This window comes from Nerophis ophidion, linkage group LG05 (genome assembly GCF_033978795.1).
Source record: "Nerophis ophidion isolate RoL-2023_Sa linkage group LG05, RoL_Noph_v1.0, whole genome shotgun sequence".
NCBI classification, from domain to species: Eukaryota; Metazoa; Chordata; class Actinopteri; order Syngnathiformes; family Syngnathidae; genus Nerophis; species Nerophis ophidion.
In genome coordinates this window covers 55808025-55817303 of record NC_084615.1, presented here as the reverse complement: position 1 = coordinate 55817303, position 9279 = coordinate 55808025, and the positions used below count along the sequence as shown (strand labels likewise).

Below are 9279 nucleotides of genomic sequence, written 5' to 3'. Positions count from 1 at the left end.
TAAGATTAAAACCTTGTAGTTTTTTAATCGTACATTAAAAACCTATGTTGCTTTGTTCTTAATTTACAAAGGTTTACTATTTCCAAACATGATACTTTGCATTCTCACATTGTATACTTTTGTGTTGTTACAGAAGATTACAAGTGAGTATTTTTGTGGATTTACTGTGCAAAACGAATATCTCCATCATCAGTAGGCTGTAGGAAGTGACTGTCTCTGTTGGAAAGCATGCAGCTCCTGCTTGTACCAGTCAGGGGCTTCTAGACCCTTCTTTCCAGTCGCCTCATGATCGTACCCATAGGCAACGGTCAGCTCCTCATCTTTCTGCACAGCCTTTAATGTTCGAATGCACTTGATCAACCCAAAACGGGGGTGAATAAACCTGCAAAAAATAAAAACCCGCTTTGTGCACAATTAAATTGTTAGACTTGATCGAGCTTTTGGTACTTACACATCATATTTGCAGTTTGGGGTGAAGGAGTGGTTTGCCTTGTGACCCAGAGAGGCACAGTATCTCTCCGTCTGGTCAAACGGCTGAGGGACATCAATCACAGTGTCCTCATCCAGTGAGATGGTGTTGCCGTTCAAAGCCCAGTCTCTTTTGTCCACCTGATGGTGAGAAAAACTTTCAATCAAAAAGCAAAGAGCCCACATTATTCAGCTGATGAGGTTTTCTGTACCTCTGAGTGTGTGATTCTGACTCCGTTATAAAAGGCCATCACTGTGTTACTTTCTGCATCTATCTTGGCAAACAGACCCTGGCCAGCTCCATTGATGAGGGAGTCTGCCACAAAAACCCTCAACAAATACAAATACACTTTGGTGAGCGTGGAACAGTTCTGCCTCAAAGTCCTGTTTGAAATTAATTTACTTCTGGCTCTCGTAAGGGTCAGGAAGCAAGGCGTGGGTAGCAATACAGGTGGACGTGGACTTGTCATGTGTATAAACAGCACCTTGAAAAAAGTGAAAATACATCAGTGCTTTTTGTACAATACTTGGAAAACACTCAAAACTTCCATTGTTCCTGCACATTTTCTGCAAAATGTTTGTCCATACAGCCAGAAAAAAACAAATGCAAGGTCAGCAATTAATGGCAGTGTTTCCCATACACACGAGTCATTTTGAATCGCAAAAATTGGATTTGGCACAATCTGTTATTTCGGTGATAAACACATTATATTGGGACTGTCTGTGTGAAGGTGGCTTGTCATTATAATGCCGTACAGTAAATGGCATTGTAACTCTGCTTCATAACACACACCGGGACTGATCATTATATGCTAACATATTACTTATGACAGATTCAGTCCCCCTCTCTATTGATGTGTTTACATACTGTAATTGATATGATGATGGCACAATACGATATTCCATCCACCCATTCCTTTTCTTCCGCTTGTCCCTTTCAGGGTTGCGGGGGGAGCTGGAGCTTATCCTAGCTGGATTCCGGCGGTAGGCGGTGTACACCCTGGACAAGTCACCACCTCATCACAGGGCCATCACAGATAGACATACAACATTCACACTCACATTCACACACTAGGGCCAATTTAGTGTTGCCAATCAACCTATCCCCAGGTGCATGTCTTTGGATATAGGAGGAAGCCGGAGTGCCCGGAGGGAACCCCCGCAGCCATGGGGAGAACATGCAAACTCGACACAAATATGGTATAATTCTGTATTGTATGATATAATTCTCTATTGTTAATATTGTAATTTTACTGTCTAACCTTGTTTTAGTTCATCACAAAACATGTTTAATGGGTTTGATGTTGAGTTTTGTGCAGGTTTTTTCACTTCTACATTAGGGGAGGAATTTATATGGCCCCATTCCTGGCTAGATCTTGCATGAGAGAAGGGGGGGTGGGGGGGCGAGTATTCATTTGCAATGCAGTCTACTGAAAATGATGAAAGTGCCACTCTGCATAGCAACTAACACTGAGGTCAAAGTTGGAATACCGGTAGCCAAAAAACACATTTTAAGATATTCAACACTCTACTGCCGTCTAATGATTAAAGTGAATCGTGCACCCCCCAATTCATCATGTTCTATGTGTCAGGAAAACCGCAATGAATGAGGCCATATGAATCCCATTTTTACTGTAACTCGTCCAACTGGCCATTTAGGGCTTTCCTTTGAACACTGGGGCATTCATTCTAAATCTGTAAATCGTTTGAAATTGGCAGATAAAGTTTTATGGGGAACTAGGAACTCTAAATAATTGTATGGTGTGTCCCAAGACTTTTTTTAATTAAAATACATGTACCCCAAAACCAGTTTGACTCTGACAATGCACTAAGCACAGGACCGGCAACAGTTAGGACACTTTTCACTTAAAAGTGTCCTCACTTTTGTGAGAGTCTATAAGTAGTACTTACTAATAAATAAAACACTGCATCAAGTGACATGGCTAATTGCTTACTCCTGGGTGTGACTTCAAAAGATGGCCTTCCAGTCTTGATGATGGTCAGAGTGGCGAGCATAGCTCGGATTAGTTCCCCATCGACATAACGTCCATAAAGAGCTGTTTGTCCATCAGGGTAGACGTACGCTATAGATTCTCCGGTCATCTCGCCGTCCTCGTTCACCATGCCAAACACACAGCCGCCATCCTAGAACACAGTATACACAGACACAAAAAAGGCACACATTTAACAAAACTATGATCTGTCTATTTTCCATACGGGCAACAAAAATGGACATGACTCACGGAGTAGTACACCCAGCATTCCCCGTTGCGAATGTTGTCTTTGTACTGGCCCTTAAACACTAGTCGACCTTCTCCGTCCACCTCCTGAGCCGGCCCGTTGAGCTCCCCATCCACATACACGCCATGCACCATGCCCCCATCCTCATGTGTGTAAACACCCTGACCCTGAAGTGCATCATCCACGTAGAAACCCTCCAAGGTGCTGGGAAAAGGACATGGTAGAGAAATGATATTGAAAGTTAGAAAGTAGTTAAAGTTAGGCTCACAAATCCTAAAACAAAGGAAATTTAAAAAAGCAAGCGCTTTTCCTATGATTCAGTTTTCCATGAAAAAAAGTTTGTTAAAATGTTGCCCTTGTTTTTGGAATTTGTTCCTTGCAGAGTATGAAGTTGGTGATCCCGGATACTTATTTATACCATTGTTTTTTCAATTAATTTTAAGTGTAGTTTGATTACACTGCACACGTTTCTTTGCAGCCAGCAGTGTGACATGAATGTGTTCATAAAATTTGAGCTTTGCGTAGAATATACTTAAGATTATATAACATGCCTACAAAGAATAAAAAAATTTTTTCTCATTTGACAACTCTATGCTGTAGCCACACCGCCTTGGGTAATATATTCACAACTGAACTGTTTGGTTTGTCTCAGATGTATCAACTCTCATCTGAGTAGGCTTCTTCAGTTCATGCTCATAGACATAGATCATACATTGCCGTGGATAGACGACTACCAGTCCAAAATAGTTGGAATGCCCCATGTTAGCATTCAGAATAGATCCACACTAAACCCAGAACATATTTGCCTTTTGCTGGAACTTTGCCTTAACACTACCTACTTTCAATTCATGGGAACGTTTTACTGACAAAAACATGGTTGTGCCATGGGATCACCTGTATGTGCTATATAATAAAGAATATTTATTTGGTCTGAATTGTAGACTTCAGAAGTTGTTTTGTTAAAACCTCCTACTGCACAGGTAAGAAAAAGTACACCAATATAATCCAGAGCAAACAATGGCACAGGTAAAATCCTTGAAGGTATCACATGTTGCAGATTGCAAATATACTGTTGTTCAGCACCCTGTAATGAATGTTGCACAGCAGATATCAGTGTTGTGCACAAAGTTGACAGAATGTTGAAGGTCCACAGGGAAAAGTAGTGGGAAAAATAGAAGCGTAATGTCACCTTACTTTCAGCAATTATACTGTAGATTAAATTACAATATTAAAAACATTCAAGGCTAACTTTATATTTACCTCTCCAGCGTAATTATTTGAGGTTATTTACATTATAATTTCTTAAAAAAATAAACACATGATACATACATTTGTGTGCGAGTACATGCATGTTGAAAATGTCAAAACTCTTGTTTAACAAAGTACCTTCCATCAAAGAAAAAAAATTTGCCCTTCCCATTCTTCTCTCCATGTGTGAAGTGTCCTTCAAAGCGGTCACTGGATGAGTAGGTGACGGTGCACAGTCCATGAGGTTGGCCATCTTCATCTAGTGGACCTGAACACAGCTTTATTATAACATCTGATTATCAAACGACACACAAAATGACTGGGCAACTTAAATACATTTTGTCAAACAAATTTGTTAAAAGCAATCCACTTTATGTCAAACTAACTGTACAAAACACATCTTGGCTGTGTGTTAAATTTATCTATCCATACATATATACACACAGTATACAGTACAGGCCAAAAGTTTGGACACACCTTCTCATTCAATGTATTTTCTTTATTTTCATTACTATTTACATTGTCACTGAAGGCATCAAAACTATGAATGAGCACAAGTGGAGTTATGTACTTAACAAAAAAAGGTGAAATAACTGAAAACATATTATATTATATTCTAGTTTCTTCAAAACAGCCACTCTCTGATTACCGCTTTGCATGCTCTTGGCATCCTCTCGATGAGCTTCAAGAGGTAGTCCACTTCACATGTGTCATAGTTTTGATGCCTTCAGCGACAATCTACAATGTAAATAGTCATGAAAACAAAGAAAACACTTTGAAATGAGGAGTTCAAACTTTTGGGCTGTACTGTGTGTATATATATATATATATATATATATATATATATATAAACACATACGTGTGTGCATATATATATATATATATATATATATATATATATATATATATATATATATATATATATATATATATATATATGCACTTCTTTGTTGTAGCTCCTAACTTTAAAGCCTTGAGTCTTATTTTTTGTGAGTAATATACGATGTTTAAAACAATTATTGATATGTGAGGAGTTTACTCACATTTGTGAGGTATTCAAAGTGTAATCTGAATTCCTCTTTAAGTAATTACAATTAGTTCATTAAATAATATTCACCATAAACATTTCAAATACATATTTTAACTTGAAAACTTTTGGTACATATTTCCAGGTAGCTTACCGGCGAAATTTGCAGAATGTATTCATACATAGACGCACTTTGACAATAATCACGAAGTAAATGCGTGACACGTGTCTCCTCGCTCGTAGAGTAAACAATACTTTTTAGCTTCCCGACTAAAAGACTACCAGCGGCTAAGCAGTGGCGGGAATTGTAACATAAGCCAGGCAGTCCTCACTGCCTGTCAGGCGGGTTTGCTACAAACTCGAGTCCGAGGCTTGCCTTGTCACCGTGGAGGCCTACTAGCGAGCAACAAGAAACGTTTGTAGTTGGGGAAAAAAAAACCTTTCACGACTTCCTCCACGTCCTCGTCCTCGCTGTCCATCCCGAAGGTGTCCAAAGCACGGTAACGTTCCACCACCCTCGTCGCCACGCGTGGGGCGTCACCAGGACAGGACCATGGCGTGATTGACTGTAGATGCGACGTTCGTGAACGAGCCGAGTCTTTTGAACGGTTCTTTGAGGTGAAAAATTAGAAAAGATTCCCAGTTGCGAGCCATTCGTGGGCAAGTTGTTTTATTTGTACATTGCCCACGCTTCCGAACTGGACTGGAGGAATAAAACACAAAATTAGACAAAGTGAAAGGAAACCTTGCAACATTACAAAACCCTCTATGTTTCTCTTTTCTTCTGTAGTGGTCCAATTTTTATTCCTTCAAATATTTTCTAGCAAATTTGTGCAGACAATGCAGCATATGGTCTCACATAGGCTTCTCATTGTATCCCATTGGGTTGAGTTTTTCCATGCCCTGATGTGGGATCTGAGCCTAGGATGTCATTGTGGCTTGTGCAGCCATTTGAGACACTTGTGATTAAGGGCTATATAGATAAACTTTGATAGCAAGTTGAAGCATCTGCATATTTCATCCATCCTTTTTCTACTGCTTGTCCCTCTCCGAGTCACGGTGGGTGCTGGAGCCTATCCCAGCTGCATTCGGGCTGAAGGCGGTGTACACCCTGGACAAGTCGCCACCTCATTGCAGGGCCAACACAGATAGACAACATTCACACTCACATTCACATACTTGGGCCAATTTAGTATCCCCGCATCGGCATACAACCAAAATCAAAATAACAGGACCTCAATTTCCCTCCCAACTCCAACTCTACCAGGTCGCACATATAAACCCACAAGAAATACATTCAAATATAAAATGTTAAAAGATCAATAAAAAAAACTGATAAAATAAAAACACAAGGAGAGGTTGGGGTGTGGAAATCTCTTCGGCATGAATCTCCGTCTAAACTGTGTCACTCGGCCGCAGTGACGCTAAGCTTCTCCCTAAAGAGGCCGAGGAGGGGACCCCAAGTCTTATGGAAAGATATCACAGATCCTTTTTGTGAGAACCTAAGCTTCTCCAATTGTCGAACCCGCAAAACGTCTGTGTGCGCAAAAACTTAGATTTTTTATATACTAAATATGACAGTAATGTTCTTAGAATCCTGATAATGCAAAAAAAGCAATACAAAATGTATTCAAGCATAACTCCTAAACCACACATGCAATATGTCTAATAGTGCCTGTGTTAAGTATCAATGTATATTTATAAGTTTGGCTAGAAATGTGCTTTTATAAGGTTTCCAAACACATATCCACACACCTTTTAAGGCGGGACTTTAAAACTTCTGGGGTAGGACCTCAAAGTCCTGCTAGTAGGGCATTGTAAAATAAGACAAAAAAAATTCTCATCAAGCAACTTTGGAAAAAAACAAAACTCGCTGATAAAGGGTCTTGACAACGCTGGCCGCATGTCTGAAGTAGACCTGATTGCAGACCACGCTATTAGGTGTGCAACTGTGGCTGAGAAGGAGAAATTATGACGGAAAGATTATAGGACAGTTTATAACATTAGAGATTTAATATGATTCTTTTATAACTGTCAATAAAAAATCTAGAATGTTTAAATCACATATCCAATATGAACTCTTTACTGAAAATGTGTAAACTTTTATTATTTCAATATTTGTATGCATTTATGCGACACAGTGAACATACATCTCATTCTATTGACTCCGGGGGACCTCAGCTGGGGCCAAAACCTGTCTGTTCGAGAAGGCACACCAGCATCTCTGCGGCATGCTAGAACAGTGAGTTGCTCCAGATGTGTGGTGGAGAGCATCCTCAGCACCAGGATAAGGGTGTGGCACAGCAGCTTCACGGCTAAAGAGAGGTAGGCACTTCAAAGGGTGGTGAATGTTGCTCAGAAGATGGTGGGATGCAGCCTTCCCACCAACACCATTCTTCATCAGCAGATGTAGAAAGAAGCTCTCCATCTTCAAGGATCCCACCCACCCTACACACATTGACCCCCCTCTCATCAGACAGGAGGCTGCGGAGCATCAACAGTAGAACCACCGGACTGACGAATAACTTCTTTGCGGAAGCTGTTAGTTAGACTGTTGAACTCGGACAGTGATAATCATGTAATCCCACAATATCCCGTTTGTTGGCAAGGACAAATACACACACTGACGCAAGATCAATCTTTTTTTATTAAGCAGCACATGGAGCTGTACAGTTAAACTGCAAATGTCTAATTACCAATACCCAATTGACATAGCAGATTTATCATATATTTATTTTCTGAAAAGGCTAATTTAGGGTAAAAATCTTAATACATTTTTTTTCCAATGGAGCATAAATGTTGTATATGTTCTTTTTTTAGCATATTTCTTGGTTTTCCTTTAACCTTGTTGCCTCCCATCATGTCATTTGTTTCCCTTTTTATACCAGTTTTAGCTAATTAGTATTTTTTTCTTCCCACACGTTTTCCATATTTCTTTCCTGCACATTGCTGCACCTTCTCTTTTACTCAATCTTTACTTAGAAAAGATTACATCTTAATCCAACAAAAATTAAACAGTCAAGTGTCAACAAATCAAATTAATTCAAATAAGATCTGCCTCTTCCTACTCCTCTTTGAAAATGTTAAATTACGTACTGTAAATGTAATTTTCCCAAATTTTTGTCTAAAATAAACCATATCCTTCCTCGTGATGGATAATGTAAATTGATATCACCAAACAATGATTCAACACAAGCTGATATTTCTGTAGTTTAATTCAAAATACTCACTTTGCTAGTGTACATAAACTACATACTTTTACAGGGAAGTAAAATGAAATAATTAGGGCTGTGCCAATTGATCGGCCACTGATCCGTATTGGACAATTTTCATGAAGTGTACAGTATGTAATCGTCATTGATGATAAATGCAGTTTATTGCCGACCACAAACGGCCATACCTTCTGCCTGACACTGTATTTATTTTTAGCCCCCTGGCTTACAAGCAGCTAGCAGCTGATTATGTGTCTCCATACACAGTGTGGAGCTGCTCCTCTAAGCTAATAATAATCACCTCAATTTACCATGAATTGATTAACGTGGACCCCGACTTAAACAAGTTGAAAAACTTATTCGGGTGTTACCATTTAGTGGTCAATTGTACGGAATATGCCCTGTACTGTACAAACTATTAATAAAAGTTTCAAACCTCCATTATGGCAAATACAGTGCATAAGGATAACATTCACAGCTCTTGACTTTTTCCACTTTTTGTTATGTTACATCCTAAGTCCAAAATTTAATACAATTTTTTTGTCCTCAACATTTTACAGGCAATATAATTTTAATGGCAGTGTGAAGTTTTTTTTTTTTTTTAAAGTTTGTAAATTTATATATATATATAAAAAAAAATCACATTTATTATCAGCATTTGCACAATACTTTGTAGATGCACCTTTGGCATTAATTAAAGCCTTAAGTATTTTTGAAAGAGATGGCACAAGCGTGTTGGATGGTAAGCATTGGTTTTCACCCAGGATGTCTCTGTACATTGTCTGTAAAGTTTTGAGGACAACATTGTATTTATTCCATTTTGGAATAAGACTGGAAAATAACAATATGTGGAAAAAGTGAAGCGCTGTGAATATTTTCCGGGTACACTGCATTTCTTAATATCTTTAGTATCATAATCAAGTGTCATTATCAATGAAGGATGAGGCTGAACATATAACACAGAGGAAATAAGGAACAGGCATAAATATTGTCTTGATGATGTTAAACCAAAAATAAATTGAAACATTTACAGTTAACACATATGATTGGTATCGGTATTGGTATCGGCCACTCTCAATCATG

At 38.8% G+C, this 9279-nt stretch overlaps 1 protein-coding gene across 2 annotated transcripts; it reads right to left on the bottom strand.

Moving 5' to 3' along the window:
• setd7 (SET domain containing 7, histone lysine methyltransferase) lies at window positions 1-5580 on the bottom strand. Of its 2 annotated transcripts, none has more exons than XM_061901542.1 (8): window positions 5424-5580; window positions 4096-4225; window positions 2712-2913; window positions 2424-2613; window positions 872-953; window positions 681-798; window positions 452-609; window positions 1-382 (listed from the first exon to the last, which is right to left on the bottom strand). In XM_061901542.1, the coding sequence occupies exons 1-8, from the start codon at window positions 5461-5463 to the stop codon at window positions 190-192; spliced, it is 1113 nt and encodes a 370-aa protein (XP_061757526.1). In that variant the 5' UTR covers window positions 5464-5580; the 3' UTR covers window positions 1-189. The 2 variants fall into 2 exon arrangements, with proteins under 2 accessions (XP_061757526.1, XP_061757527.1); XM_061901543.1 differs by having other exon boundaries at window positions 149-402.
• Window positions 5581-9279: the final 3699 nt, after the last annotated feature.